The sequence below is a fragment of the Canis lupus genome, chromosome 12 (genome assembly GCF_003254725.2).
Source record: "Canis lupus dingo isolate Sandy chromosome 12, ASM325472v2, whole genome shotgun sequence".
NCBI classification, from domain to species: domain Eukaryota; kingdom Metazoa; phylum Chordata; class Mammalia; order Carnivora; family Canidae; genus Canis; species Canis lupus.
The window spans coordinates 49,882,517-49,896,125 of NC_064254.1; the positions used below are offsets into that span (position 1 = coordinate 49,882,517).

The following is a 13,609-nucleotide window of genomic DNA, read 5'->3' on the forward strand; positions in this document are numbered from 1 at the left end:
TGTTTTGGAATCAGGTCTGGATTCATAACCTGGTTATAGCAATTACTGGTAGTACAAGGGAAGAGACTTTGGAAAGTTTCTCTAATTTTCAGTTTATTCATCTGCAAAATGAGGAAAATAAAAGTATGAAATTTTCAGGGTTACAACTTAAATAACATGTATTAAAGGCCTGACTGGCGGGGTGCTTGCTTCTTTCACCATTCCACTCTAGCAATGGCAGTATAAAAAAATATCTAATTTTAATTTACAGATGTAAAGTCTAAAGGACTTTAAGGTCAGTCTTGAATCAAGAGCCAAAGTATAAACTCCAATCAGTTCACTCTCCTCTAATGAGATATAATATTAAACTTTATTAATAAATCTTCTCTCTTCCTCTGATGATTGTACTAGGTGGGCAAATATTTTTCTTCATGTTCTTTATCAATCCCATGGCTAAAACCAACCAACCAACCAACAAAAAACCACCATGCATCTGTTTTATCACTGTTAAGCCAGACTTTTTAAAGAACCATACTGGGCAGCCCGGGTGGCTCAGTGGTTTAGCGCCGCCTTCAGCCCAGGGCGTGATCCTGGAGACCCGGGATCGAGTCCCATATTGGTCTCCCTGTGTGGAGCCTGCTTCTCCCTCTGCCTGTGTCTTTGCCTCTCTCTCTCTCTGTGTCTCTCATGAATGAATAAATAAAATCTTAAAAAAAAAAAGAACTATACTTTTAATTTTGAAAAATCCATAATGTGCATGATTTTTTTTCAAATAATTAATGCTATTTTCATGAGTAATTAAAAATATTTAATGGTCATTTATCCTAACACTTCAGAAGAAAATGTTTTCACAGTGCATTAGAATTACTATTTGCCAGCCTCATCCCAAACTAGCATTTTAAGTTTATAATACTTAATTTTGAAAGAATGGATCAATGTAAAAACTGGCTACATAATGGTTATATATCATCTGTTTTAGAACAGGTTGTACTACCACACCAAATTCCCCCTCACTCCAAATCTTTTGTAGTAGTCCATGACAATTCATGCAATGATTGTCACACAACCACAGTCTGCCTCAGTTCTAGTGTTTTCCTACTGAAGGTATGAAAGGGTAGCAATCAAAATCTCAATTAATATAGAACCTGTGATGAAATAAGGAAGCTTTGGTATGGTGAGGTCAGTCCTCAATTACAGTGATGCTTTTAGTATAGAGTACAGAGAAAAGCACTTGCGTTAGCAGATGCTCCTGAACTGCCTTAGAACAGGCTTTGCATTCTCAGTCAAAGGGAGAATACTTGGCTAGAGTTTCTCATAACTGGAATATCAATGGCAATAGTAAACAAAGTTAAAAAGGCTGAGCTCATCAAGCCTCTAAGGAATCAAAGCAAATACCAGATGCCAAACTATCTGTTACTAAATGCCCTCATTAATACTTGAAGTATTTGAGGGTGAGAAAGTGCGAAATTTCATTCAAAAGTTTTTGGGTTTTACAAAAGTAAATATAATGAAAAAACCCATTAAATAAATGAAATAAAATGCCTGTATTCATCCATAATACTTTCAGATTTAGGGTTACTTAATATCATATAAAAATAATTTAATATATATGTATAATGTGTCTGTGTATATATGCATGTTTGAGTATATGTATAGGTATTGTAAGAAATAGAAATATTTCCAGATATAAAGAATAAAGAATAAAGATATTTACCATAAATATCTCAAGTGCTTTTGTTAGTTAAGTTGATGGCCATAAAGGGCTTTCAAATTTTTAATGACTACAAAGATTCTTTAAAATTTAAAATATTTATAAAAATTAAATAATAATAAAACACTTTTCTAGAATGAAAAGTACTTGTGCATTTTACCATAAATTAAATCACTTTGTTTATAATATATAATCCTATAATTTTACCTGATACAATGTGATATTTTTATTACTTCAGATGTATGCTGTACTAACATTCATTTCAACACAAGTGAAAATAAATAAAAATACTTCATAATTAGTTCTCATTCATTTTAAAAATATCATATTATATATGTCCAGTATATTGATCTGAATAACAGAAAAAATAATGACCGAAATGCTATTTGTATATACTTGTTGGTTAAAACTCTGTGCTAGTCAGTAACGGCTTAAATTAGAACAGTGTTTGGATCATTTAGAAAGAAAGTGATAAAGAGATAAGAGGAGTTTAGAAGAAAGTCCAGAAATACAAGAGGAAGAAAACCTTAGCAACTGCGATGAAAGCCTTTCTGGAATTTATCCATCTGCTTAGGAATGTCTTAAGCATACTTCACAAAAATATAAATCCAGTAGACAAAACAAATTAAAAGATATTAGAGTCATCTAGATCTGTCAGTGTCTTATGTGATGCCACAAGAGTGACATTTTCTTGAGGAAATATTCACTAGTAAATATTAATAATTAGTAAAAATATTTTTTTTCACCTCATAAAAAGGAGACTGCACTAATGATTAACTTTTGAGGACAAGGATAACAAGAAACTGTTAAATTACAAGGCTGATACTTCCTTATTAAATCATATATAGAAACCATGTAATGCACATGGAGCACTATTGAATTAACCTACCATGATAAATTATCCCTCATGTTAAACTAATAATGGCATATATACTTTTTTTCCAAGGTATTTAAATTCAAGTGCCAATGAACGTCTCTACTACGATTTTAGGTCAACTCAGGAAACTAATTCTGCAGAGTGTATACATTATAGTTAACTCTTTATCTCTGCTCATTATTATTCTTCAAAGATAGAAGGTTCAAATGTTAGGTCTTACCTGACCAGGTTCTGTCCCAGTAACAGTCAAGTCTTGGATGGATCTACGTCTTGGCTGTCCGTTGCCTTTTAAAGGATTAAAAAAAAAAAAAAAAGTAGAATACTGAGATCTATTCAAACAGATAACAAGGTTGTTACTGCTACAGTAGGAAGTTGAAATTTGTTGCTCCGTGGATCTACACAAAATGTTTGTAGAAAAAATAATTAAGTTAGTTTATTGTTAAAAAAAAAAAAAAAGAAGAGAATGTTGTAAGGAAAAGAAGAGAAACAGCTGCAGAGTTTTAACTCAAAAGTTGCTGGTCTACGGCAAAGTAGGTCCTAATACAATTAACCACTCCTACTCCACATGAATAGCTACTGAACTCTCTTGCACCATCTTCTGTCATGTATTTAAATAGATGAATGCTTGTGGGCTGGGGCTGATGATGGCATCTATTTCAAGGGCCTTACGTTACAGTTTCTACAGCAAGACAGCTAGCCAGGAAGTTGTATGACATGACTGCCTTTAACCAACAACAGTACCTTGTTCTTCAGGGCCTACAAGGATGTTTAGGCTTAAATTTATTATACTGAGGCACACTTACTTAATCCCATTAATCTTTGTAAGAATCTAGTAGTTCATTTTTGGTGAATAACTTTTAATTTTCTACTGAAGATGAATGACCCTCATTCCATTCTCAAATATACAGCGTTTTTTGAGATGGCTATTGTGTTAATCCTGCTTTAGGAACTTCCACGCTAATAATAACTTAACCTAAAAAGCAGTTATGAAGAAATGTTACAAACATAAACATAATAGAATGAATTAAGCAACAGTTTCACTTGGTACTTTTATTTGGGAATAGAGCTTTTTATATGGTATCTTCTAAGATGAGAGATCAGCTGTCTAAAAGGAAACACCAAAATATTGTGAGAAACAGCTGATAAAATACTCAGAATTCTTTTAACTCTGAAAGCTCTATTATATAATTTCTCAACTAGTAGGCAGCACTCAACATGCACTCTAAAAATTTTGGCCCAACTAGCAGACAGAATTTGTTCTTAAAATTTTATATTTCTAGGGCTGCCCAGGTGGCTCAGCGGTTTAGCGCCTGCCTTCAGCTCAGGGCATGATCCTGGAGACCTGGAATCGAGTCCCACGTTGGGCTCCCTACATGGAGCCTGCTTCTCCCTCTGTTGGTGTCTCTGCCTCTCTCTCTGTGTCTCTCATGAATAAATAAATAAAAATCTTTAAAAAAATTTATATTTCTATAATCCTAAGAATCTTATTTTAAAAACAATCAGCAATATAATTTAACATCTTAATCTGATTATTTTGCATGTAAACTAAAGGGACCTTACAACAGAATGAAGTTTAATGAAGTAATATGTGTAGTAAATATAAGAACTCAAGTTTATAGCCACACTCAAATTTATAAGATATCATCACTTTTTTTCATTTTAAACTATGTTTTAGAATTCTCTGCAGAATTTTAGCTCAAATTTACTTGAAATTTCATTTCATTCCAAGTTCCAACTTTTGGATACAAATTAAAATAACATAAATAACAGTACATTTGTTCAATCAGGCACACTAAGATACTTTTGTGAAAAATTTTAACTATTCCTGCTTCCTGAGGACAGAAAGATTGCCACCACCATGACTAATAAGCAATTTTAGACACATTTCATTCAACACAATCATTCTAAAATTAGCTGAGATGAGACAGGCTTGTAAAAGTGTCTGGAATTCTCTTTTCAGATTAGCAACATTTGTGAATCTGGGGAACCACCCAGCACATGTGTCTAAAAATCATTACATCACCACTGCAATAACAACAAAAGCAAACTCAAATCTAAGTGGGGTAGTAGAAGGAAGGGGAATAAAAACTTTTAAGGAAGTAGGGTAAATAAGAAGTGACACAGTTAACAAATGCCATAAAATGAGAAATCTTCAAGCTACAACATGAGTCAAAGCAAGCAATATTAGGCAATGCATTTTAATTAGCATAACCATGGCAGAAAACCATCTGGCAAATAGTTTAGACAAAGCAAAAAAGGACTGCAATCAACAAATACTTATTGCTCCAATATTAAATTTTAAGTCATAATTTAGAAATGTGAATGTAAAAAAAAAATAAAACTATTATTGCAAATGAAAATTAGAGTATGTTCTCAGTAAATTTAGCTTGATTCTGAACTTTTTTTTGCAACTAAATACTAATTTAGAAACTCACTCATTTTACATTTTTTCGTAGTTCTTTATCATATGCATACCTATATTTCACATGGTAGTATAAATGAAAAAAGTAGAATCAAAGGCCAATATGTCTACAGATGCCTGATGGAGGAATACGAAACCTGCAAAAGCATCCTGAGTATTTCATTTTGTAATAAATTCTGGAACTTTTAGGACTTATGACAGGGAATAAGTGACATTTTTTTTTAGAACAACTTTTCTAAGTAAGAGCACCAATATACTATATCCCTAGCTCATCATAATTCCCCAGCCACCCCCACCCCCGCCCATAATCCCTTTCCCCCCTAAAAGAAAGGGTGGTTGAGATAGCGGGTTACAGGCCAATTTAACTGTTTTTTATAATATCACAAAAACAGAATTCATCTCTTCAAAAAGCTGCTCTTTTAAGTACAACTTATTTCCTAAACTGATTTGAACAGAGTCCACCTTCCCAGTCACTCTTGTGTCTTTTCCAATTGGTTTAAGTAAGCTCATTGTTTTCCTTACCTTAACTACTCTTAATTTTCTATTTTCCAAACTTCCTGAAGGCTCTTTTCATGTAAAATTCAATGCTACATTTTCCTGGAGACATCTCTTCACTAAATGTTGGAAATTTTGAGATTCATAAGTTTTGAATTATTAAAATTGTGGGACACTGTTCTCTTCATCTGTAAAATACATAAGATTTAAAAAATTTTGTATAGCACTATATACACTGTAGTATTATATCACCACTTCATGGTAAACTATGCAATTTAGAAATATATGTTCTCATTTAGGCTGCTACAAATTTCATATTCTTTTATTTATTTCAATAAATTCTGTGTCATTCCTTAGAAGGCCCTTCAGGGTGGGTTTTTTTTTTTTCCTTCTATCAAAGGAAAGTAATTATTACTGATGTTTTGCTTTCTAACACACTAGCTTTTATTAGGTAAGAGTTCAATTTTTTGATTACAAAAAGTGATCCTGATAGGCTAAAATACATAAAGAGACTACTAAACATTCTCTTTAATATTGGTTAGATGAACTTCCCTATTTAATTAGCCATAAATACAGAATTTTATTGAAGGTGATGTGGCTACAACACATGACAGAAGCAGATATATTTCAGCATAGCTCTCCTTGAGCCTCAGAGTCCCTAATCCAAAGATTTATAGCTGCTAATGACACTATGTGTCCAAGGTAGGAACTTGCCAAATCTAGTAAAGTCTACTTCTTATCTCACTGTCTCTTCACATCAGCACTGCACTATTTGGGGGGGAAAAATGAACCAATAATTTATGTACTTGAAGTAATGTTTATAAAACATTAGTATGTACTGGTTCTTGAACCAAATATAGTATTAAAAGGTTATATTCTTAAAAAAAAAAAAATAAAAAAAAATAAAAGGTTATATTCTTGTCCTGATGGGAGAAAGCAAAATAGTGCCCAAGTGTCTCTGAATAGTATTACAGCCTCCAGCTATCCAGCATTCTACAAAGCCCTCAGTGCACTGTCCTCCACCAGTCCAATCTGTCTGCCAACTCCCTAAGATAGCTGAAACTTCTGAAGCAGGAAAAGGTGTAAGTATGAGACATTGAGCTACCATTTATTTTTGTTAAATATGCCTGGGATCTCCCATACTCTACTTATTCTATTTAACTACTCATCATACTCTTGAAAACAACTAATGTAGACCTAAACGTGTCTGACTGAAATTAAATGTAAGTATTCATTAAATTTTTCTCAGTAAGTATATCTAAATGCAGCTGAAATTATAAGGATACCTGAAGTTTCTTTCAGCTTTAAGAACTGTATTACAAACAAGAATATCAGTTAAGTTCAGGTTCTTCAGGGTCCTGGGCAAAAATATTTTACATGACTTTTAAAAATTTTGCATATTCAATCTTCATTATTTCTTATATCCTTAAGTACAGTATATAAGATGGAGTACCATCTTTGGTCAAAGCATACTATGATTCTAAAATGCTATGCCATGTTATTTTAGCCTTGCAAAAGGTATACTGAAGCACCACTATTCAAGGATCTCAAATTGAAGTACATTAAAGCTATTCTTATCTACAGAATAAATGAGAATTTTCAAGTGTTTTAAATCAACTCAAGCATTATAATTTAGTCTGAACAAAGAAATTCAGTACCACTGGGTATAAATATAAATATCCTATAAAACTTTATGGTTTACTTTTTTAAAGATATATTCAAAATTCCGGTAGTCACACAGTATCAGTATTTGGAAAAATTTACTTTTGCAATATTTGGAAATACAGATCATTTTAGGATAGCAATCTGGTATAAACTCTGTATAAGGAATTTCATATTAGAAGAGAAGAAGTATAGAAGATAAATGTTTCAATTAAATCTTTTGTATGTACTTAAATAGTACCTTTTTTTCAGTGGATTTCAAAATACATTATTACTGCAGTTGATTTCCTTACGTGCTGTAACTATTCACTCAAGGACACAGGAGCAGAACTGCTGACTTTTTTCAACCACTCAAACTAAAGCCATGAACAAAATCATGACTTAACTACTCAAGTCTCTTACTCCATGCTTTAAATGGGAAAAGTTTGTTGCTCCTGTTTTGTTAATTTTTTTTTGGACATTTTACCTGTTTATCTCTGGCATCTGCATCTTTGAAAGAAATGCAAAATTTAGGTATTCTAACACCAGTAAATGTTATTATCAAAACGTATTATATAGTTTCACAATTCATAATCCCTATTTCATTTGAGTATATGAAATAAAGATTGGGGGAGGGAATAGAACCTTGGAAGCTTGGAGAGTAACAAAAATGAATGTGGGAAAGTAAAAAAATCAAGTGGAAAAACCCAATAAATAAAAAATCATATTCTTATTAAAATCTTGGGAGGAAAAAAAATTAGTAAATTTAAAGCAATCTAATAACATGCCAGTCATTCACCTTTTCTTCAAATAAAAGTAATACAAGTTAAAATGTACCGGCTAAACGGGAGAAATGATTATGTTTTTAAAATTTCCAAGTTTTAGAAGACATTTAAGAAAGGCTATTTCCTCTTCTCAAAGTTCATTTCAGCTTATCATTTTGTAATGTTCAATAAACGAATAGATTAGAAAATGGTAGGTCAAATAGTTTAAATCCTGAGCAAGAAACTTCTACACTTATATTTACTTTGCTTATATTTATTCATAACAGATAAGATAAAAAATATAGTTATATTTTAAAAAAGTGCTTACAATTGGGATCCAATATTAATAAATACCAGTTTGGGTATTATCAAGAGGTATTTAATACCACAGAACTTATGGGAAACAGACTTTCAGGAAAAAAACTGCACAAGGTACCAAGAAATTCTGGCAATTAAGTATCCCTCTTTGTAATTTAAAATGGCCATGTAAGACATCTGAAGTACTCCCAAAGCATGGGTTATATTTTTATATTTAATTTAAAAATACAACCTAAGAATACATTAATATCTCGCTCTTATGTCCAATTGTTATAAGTCCAGTGCTTGTATTAATCTTTTATTAAAGAAAGTAAAAACTGATTAGGTTACTGTTTAGATATCTGGGGGAAAAAAAGTCACCAAGAATATTTAATAAAATGTGTTATTGAATACTATTTCTATGTGAACAGCATTGTTGCTCTGGCAATTAAGAGCAGAATTATAGTTTCCTGACTCTATAAGGACATAGTGTCAAAAGAGGGTCTGTTAGCCAAAAAGGTCTCTTTAATGTGGACACTAAAAAGGAGCAAGACAATTTTTCTGTCTTCTCCTCCTCAAACAAAAGAGGAGAAAATGGATGTGATTGGAATCAGATCTAGTTTGGGATCCTGGCTATGTGGCTCTGAGAAAACCACTCAAAATTCATTAGATTAAGTTCCTCATTTATAAAACAGCTGTTAATTTTATCTGGTAACCTAGTTATTAAGACTGCTATAGAGGTCAATTGAGATAATGTACCTTAAACTACTTTATAGGCCACACAAGAGCATTTAAGCAGGGTTTCTCAGCCTTGGCAGGTTGACCAAGTGTCATATTAGGCTGGATAATTCTTGGCTTGTGGAACACTGTTTGATACATTGTAGGGTGTTTAGCAGCATCCCGGGGTCCTTCCCACTATTTGCCACCTGCCACTTGTGACAACCAAAAATGTTACCAGATGTTGCCAAATATCCCCTGGAGGGCATATTCATCCTGGTTGAGAACCATCAAAACTCTTCTTTCTCTTTTCTCTCCCTCATTATTTTGTACAGTACTGGCTACACTGTTCACTACATGAGTTTGTATATATTATTAGTGCTTACTCATAAGACATGGATTAAGACTATATTGCCATATGCCTAAATACTCTTGATTCAAACATTTAAAGTAATCACAGCTTCATAGTATGTATGTCTAAATGTTGCTACTTCTTTAGTCAAAATAATATGCCCCTAAACACAGTACCTTTCAGTATGGAGGTGAAATAATCTCAAGTACTCTGTTAATTATGCATGCAGGCCATGACTCAATTAACGAAATTGCTATGTGAGAAATAGGTTAAACTCTTTTCCCTGAACAGCAATAATGATGATGTTATAAAATAAATCACTTTGAAAAAATAAAAATTAATCTAATATAAAGTGGTTTTATACAAAGTACCTAAGAATTATGTTTTATGCATATTTATAGTTTATACAGATTTTATATGTATCCTAGTTCCTAGCCATGGGAGGTCAATAATAGTTGGTTCATTTAACAGGCACATATTTATTAAATACTGCGCATGAGGCCCAGTGCCAGATAGCTGCTGATACAATCAATAATATATAATGAAGACATGGTCTGTATTCTGTTTTCACTTTACTGGAGGAGAAAATGACCTGTAGGTATTAAACTACGAAACAAAACTATTTTAAAAGCACAATCACGGGCAATGCATAGCCCTGAGGAATTTACCCAAAACATACCCATAAATGTGTGTGGGAAAACTGTGTATTTCTTTACGGGGAAGAGGTAGAGGAAAACCCAAAGCAGACAGAGTAATAAATGATTAATTTTGATGACACACGTTTGTTGTCTGTCAAAAACGGTGATTGAGATTTATCTATGAAATTATCACCATAACAAATAAATGCAATTTACCAATTTAAGACATTGAAGTACCATGTGCTAGTTAGGTATAAAAACATGTAGTTTGCAAGAAGATTCTCTTGATAACATACAAGAATCAGAACTGACCATGATTCTTTGGCAAGATACCATGCAAAACAGCAAATCTCTTTTACTTTGTTTCTATTTTCTAGGTTAAGGCAAAATGTTATTTAGCAATTCTCTTTTCTTAACTTCAAATTTCACTTGCTACCAACAGAAAGAGGCTTAGATAGGAAGTCTAAAAGGAACCCCAAAAGTAGAAACTAAGGAAGGAAAGGAGCCAAGAACAGTAAATATTTTAAACAGTTGTTTCCTTTTTCTGCTGGGTGCAAATAAAGTCTTGGTTTAGCTCACCTCACTTAAAAGCAGGGAGGAAGCTGATAAAATTCTAGGCTGGTATTCTCCCCTTCTGAGAAAAGGTTTATTTTGCCTTCTATGCTACCCTCATTTTTGGAGATTTAAGGTATCCTGTCAAGTCTGCTTCAGAATATATAAATGTATTACCTTTCAGTCTGTCTCCCTAATCACTGCATGCAAGGTATCTATTTTTATGTCCTATAACAATTGGAGCAAGAAGCATTTTATAAGTACCAGGGATCATTATTCCGGTCCCACAGCTATTAGACCAACTCAGGTGGTCTATGATACCTGATATGACGATCTCAGGGACATCCAGAATGTTGCCAAATGAAGCAGTTTTACGGTGGCCCCGTTTAGGCTTGGAATAGGCTGCAAAAACATATATATACAGTATACATGCAAACAACCACAAACAGTAACACAGAAAACGATTAACTACAAAAACAGAATAATTTTCAAATAGTTATGTTAATACTTCATGCAGAATGGCATGCAGAACTATCTAACTTTTCATTCATGCTAAGAAAAGGCATGATTTAGGAGAAAACAAACTATCAATAAAGATTTTCACATACTGGTTTTAATTAGCAGGGGGAAAAAAAAAAGGACAGAGACAAAGCTGCACAGTAGTGAGGAAGCTAAATTTCAAACATGGGAAACAATCTACCTAAGTGGAATCACTGATAAGCGATGGAGGGCTAGGATGAAAGTGGGAAGGGAGACAGGAGTTAAAAAGAAATAAGCCACCATATTTGTTTTAATTACACAAACAAAGGAATATATGTTCAAATTAGATGTTTCTTGAAGTTGCTATAAAGTGAAATTTGTGATTAAATGGTAATTATTGAATCAAAGTACAAAACATATATGCTTTTGTAAATAAATATTTACATACACTTCTATTCAGCTGAATATTTGCTGTAGTTTCCAAAGGTCAAAGTACATTCCCATTAAATGTGAACAGTGTTAAAAGCTGGAGAATATGAATCTTTCAAAGTAAGACAATTCATTAAAAAAATCTGAACTGTATAAAATTCAGTGGATGTTCAACATCTGTTCCACATTTAGAGGGTAGGATAATTTAAATATATGTGGTTGTTTTTAACCTACTGAAGTATCACTTCTGTACAGAATAATTATAAACCAGTACCTGACCAGAAAAGATATAAATTATAACACCACTTTAGAGCAGTAATTATTATTTAGCAGATCTAACTTGAATGACATCCCTAAAGTGAAAGGTTTCCCAAGTGTGAAGATGTGTCACTGTATACACTATTCATCTAATGCTATACTGAGATGCCCTCACTCCACAGAAGAACACTTGTGACTCAGAGAGTAGGAGAGCTTGTTAGTGGCTGGTAAGCTCCATTCAATTTGATCATTTATGAAGATCCATCTGTGTGGCAAAGATTGCTAGTCCCCTGCCAATCTCTATTCTTCCCCTCTTTCTTAGCAACAGCACACTGACTTTACCCAGGACAGCAATGTTCCTACATAAAAGATCACAGATCCGTTTTTTCCTTGCAGCCCCATGTAGCCATCTATTACTATGGCCAAAGGCATCTCTATGGAAGTAGATAGGGGAAACTTCTGGTAAAGATCCTTGAAAGAACTTGGGCATGTATCCTATGGCCTTCTAATTTTCCCCTCTTGCTGCCTGGATTGTGGGTGTGATGACTGAAATTATGATAGCTATTCTAGAGCACAAAATAACCTTGAAGATGGAAGCCACACAATAGAATTGTGGCCCAGAGACAGAGGAGCTCAGCTGTCTAAGATCATAGAGCAAATTTCAAATTTCTCTATGTATGAAAAACAAAGCTTATGTGTTAAAGACACTGCTATTTTGAATATTCTGTTGTAGCTAGCTGATTCTAATGCTAATATAATCAGTGTTCATTATTAGATGAAGACAAGTACAATATGATGGTCTTCTGGGAAACTTCTTTCTGAAAAGAGCTCCACAAAAAATGACAACATTCTATTTAGAAGAAAAAAAAAAAACAAATGAGAAAAAAAGACCTAAAAAAACTCCAAAGAAACCTGGTTAGCTAAGTTAAGAAATATACATACTAATATGCATGAAAATACACATGTATACATACATACGGTTAAAAGACTAGAAGTAAAGACACAAAATTGTTAAGAGTTTATCTCTTAGGGGGACAGTTAAGGAAAACTGGTTTTTGGTTGTTTTTATTTCCACATTTTCCACAAAAGAAATGTATTTACTTTTATAATTAGCTTTCCTCTACCCCTGGAAGAACTGGAACGAAAACAAATTAAACCAGCATTACCTAGCTAAAAACTGGTAATTCACTCAGGTAATAAAATATATACAACTGACCATTGAACAACATGGGTTTCAATTGCGAGGGTCCAATTATACATGGTTAAAAAAAATACAATATAGTGTTATTAATGTATTTTCCTTACATTTTTAAAAAGATTTTATTTGACAGAGAGAGGGAGGGAAAGGGAGGGATTACAAGAAGTGGAAACAACAGAGAGAGAGGGAGAAGCAGACTTCATGCTGAGCAGGCTCGATCCCAGAACCCTGGGATCATGACCTGAATCAAAGGCAGACGCCCAACTCACTGAGCCACCCAGGTGCCCCTATTCTCCTTATAATATTCTTAAGTTCTGGGGGAGTCATAAGTTACATATGGATTTTCTTTTTTAAAAAGATTTATTTATTTTTTAGATTTTATTTATTCATTTAGAAAGCAAGAGAGAGTGAGTGGAGAAGGGACAGATGGAGAGGGAGAGAATCTTAAGAAGACTTCGTGTCAGATGCTCAACTGACTGAGCCACCCAGGCACATGTGGATTTTCAACTGCAAGGCAGGTTGATATCCCTAACCCCTGTGATGTTCAAGGGTCAACTGTAATTGTTTTTGTGAAAACCAGTCCTTCAGTAATTAATCATTAATCATTTAAGTGAAAAAATGGAATTCAAATACTAGCTTTTCCAGGATTGAATAAAATTACCATGATCTTTTAGATAACAATTAAAAGAATTATCTATACCAACTTGGCTATTCTTGCTACTGGAAGGAAGAGGAACACACAGTATGGCCAAATCATATTTGGATCTAGAGTACATTTTTCTGCTAATTTCAAAACAAA

At 33.2% G+C, this 13,609-nt stretch overlaps 1 protein-coding gene across 4 annotated transcripts in view; it reads right to left on the minus strand.

The window, feature by feature from the left end:
* MAP3K7 (mitogen-activated protein kinase kinase kinase 7) overlaps positions 1-13,609 on the minus strand; it is a 76,626-nt gene that overhangs the window by 23,888 nt on the left and 39,129 nt on the right. For 3 of the 4 annotated variants that reach the window (XR_007401302.1, XR_007401301.1, XM_025444967.3), the window contains exons 12-13: positions 10,767-10,847; positions 2,788-2,852 (exon numbers count right to left, since the gene is read on the minus strand). Coding sequence is in view for 2 of the 4 variants with exons in the window: in XM_025444967.3 (XP_025300752.1) it covers positions 2,788-2,852; positions 10,767-10,847 (146 nt within the window). In the remaining 2 variants the exon portion in view is untranslated. The remainder of the gene's footprint in view (positions 1-2,787; positions 2,853-10,766; positions 10,848-13,609) is intronic. The other variant, XM_025444968.3, reaches the window with a different exon arrangement.